General features: G+C 56.2%; 1 protein-coding gene across 1 annotated transcript in view; it reads left to right on the forward strand.

The window, feature by feature from the left end:
* Positions 1–2,534, forward strand: part of ABCA3 (ATP binding cassette subfamily A member 3) — a 40,911-nt gene that overhangs the window by 22,102 nt on the left and 16,275 nt on the right. The window contains exons 14-18 of the mRNA XM_025048403.1: positions 2–81; positions 629–758; positions 937–1,091; positions 1,357–1,512; positions 1,794–2,004. Of these exons, the coding sequence (XP_024904171.1) occupies positions 2–81; positions 629–758; positions 937–1,091; positions 1,357–1,512; positions 1,794–2,004 (732 nt within the window). The remainder of the gene's footprint in view (position 1; positions 82–628; positions 759–936; positions 1,092–1,356; positions 1,513–1,793; positions 2,005–2,534) is intronic.

Below are 2,534 nucleotides of genomic sequence, written 5' to 3' on the forward strand. Positions count from 1 at the left end.
TGGAAAAGCCTCAGGACAGAGTACTTTGAAGCTGAGCCAGAGGACCTAGTGGCTGGGATCAAGATCAAGCATGTATCTAAGGTGCCACACCCTGTGGGAACGGGCAGGGGACTGCAGGATCACATGTGGTGAGACCTGCCTCCTTGCCCAGTGCTCTCTCCGAGCTGGCGACCATCCTCTGGGCATTGCTTTTTGCCCCTGGATCCCCAGGGCTTCTCTCTGACCAGCTCTCCCAGGCACCGGCCACCCTTTGGGCTCTGCGTCCCTAGGCCCCATTGTGGAGACTCAGGGTCGAATCAGCTACACATGCCGCCACCCAGACTTCACCTCTCAGCAGCTTTGTAGTGAACGCTTGCTGTGCTGGCTGCATGGTGATGCCTCAAACTCATGTGTCTTTGATTCCAGACATTGTGGGTATCAGGGGACCTGGGGGGCAGGAGGAAGGCAAACCAGAGAACAGCTGGAGGCAGCATGGGTTGCAATCAGCACTCTGCCTAAAACGTCCCACTTTATGTGCTAACTGGGGACAGTGGGCATGGTACCCTCTAAAATCCTCAGTGTTTATTCCAGAGGGTAGTGGGAGGGGCCTATGGAATGAATTCCCAAGGGGCATCTGCCTTTCCTGCAGGTGTTCAGAGTGGGGAACAAGGGCAAGGCAGCCGTCAGAGACCTGAACCTAAACCTGTATGAGGGGCAGATTACTGTCTTGCTGGGCCACAATGGCGCAGGGAAGACCACCACCCTCTCCATGCTCACAGGTGAGGGGCCATGTGGCCACCATGGCCAGAGTGGGGTGACTGGCAAACCCACTCACAGGCAGGTCCTTGGGTAAAACAAGGCAAAATCGTGTGGACCTGGCAAGGCCATAACTCCCTGTGCAGACTGGCAGGATGCCCAGCTGAACCTAGCCCTCTGGGGTCTTCTACTTGGCTGTAGGTCTCTTTCCCCCAACCAGTGGGCGGGCCTATATCAACGGGTATGAAATTTCACAAGACATGGTTCAGATCCGGAGGAGCCTGGGCCTGTGCCCACAGCACGATGTCTTATTTGACAACCTGACAGTTGCAGAACACCTGTATTTCTACGCTCAGGTGAGCTGGTGGGGGGTAGGACTTAGAGGTTGTTATTGCTGTTGCTTGCTCTGTAGCTTGCATGCCTGGGTTCCTGAGACAGCCAACTGAGCCCTTAGCCTCCCAGCAAACCAAAACCTGCTCCCAGAAGCCCTCCCACACCCCAGGAGGGAAGTCAGGAGTCGGAGGCCAACACATGAAGGGATGGTACAACGCCAGGCCTAGGTGGCTTGCTGGACAGGCATCAGAAGCTCCTGTCAGATCTTTCTGCCCACTGCTGTTTCAGCTGAAAGGCTTGTCACGCCAGAAGTGCCCCGAAGAAGTCAAACAGATGCTGCATATCCTCAGTCTGGAGGACAAGTGGGATTCCCGGTGCCGGTTCCTGAGTGGGGGGATGAAGCGCAAGCTGTCCATCGGCATTGCCCTCATTGCAGGCTCCAAGGTACAAGGCAGCAGGTCTGGCCTCCTGAAGGACACAGGTCAGGGCCCCCACATGCAATGGACAAACACTTGGGGCAATGCAGCCCAGAGTCATCACCCGCTAGCTCTCTCTCAGCCTGGGCTGGCTGCTGTCCCTACAGCCCAGGCACCTTGGTCCTGGACACCTTGAAGAGGCAGTCTGGTGAGGGTGGTACTGCTGCATCTTCATGGAAATCTAGTCACACAGGACCGACAGCACAGCCAGCCAGGGCCAGTTCACAAGGCTGTTCCTCTGCCCTCCAGGTGCTGATGCTGGACGAGCCCACCTCAGGCATGGATGCCATCTCCAGGAGGGCCATCTGGGACCTTCTTCAGCAGCAGAAAAGTGACCGCACCATCCTGCTGACCACCCACTTCATGGACGAGGCCGACCTGCTGGGGGACCGCATCGCCATCATGGCCAAGGGGGAGCTGCAGTGCTGCGGGTCATCGCTGTTCCTTAAACAGAAATATGGTGAGTGGTCGAGGGTGGGAAACATGGAGAGCAGCCCAGTCTCCCTTCTGTATGGGGTCAGTGTCACTGGCCCACCGTGCTGAAGGATGTGCCCACTATTAACTTTCTTGAAGGGCCCCTGAGATTAGGCAGGGACAGGCCTTCTCTAGACTTCCTGTCTGTAGCCTCTAGGTGGAGACCCAAGGTCCCAGGCAGAGGGGATTGTGAGAATTAAGAAGGAGGGGAACTGATAGTCTTGATTTGGTTAGAATGACAATCAGTCATAGCCAGCGAAATAGCAGATGAGTACGAGGGCCGCTGAGAACAGCAGTGCCCTGGGAGAGGCCAACCATGCTTGCCAATGTTGTAGCTCTCAAACCAGCATGGTTCTCAGCACGGCTCAGGGCTAGTGGGTTGCATGTGGAATCAGGACTTTCTTTGCTATATGGGCATGGCATCCCTTCTCAAGGGCAGCTCATGGTCCAGCATGGTGCTGCCATGCCAGGTCCCATCCATGTTCTTCCACTAGGGAGGACAAAGACAGAAGACAA

This window comes from Pteropus alecto, unplaced genomic scaffold (assembly GCF_000325575.1).
Source record: "Pteropus alecto unplaced genomic scaffold, ASM32557v1 scaffold44, whole genome shotgun sequence".
Classification (NCBI taxonomy): Eukaryota; Metazoa; Chordata; class Mammalia; order Chiroptera; family Pteropodidae; genus Pteropus; species Pteropus alecto.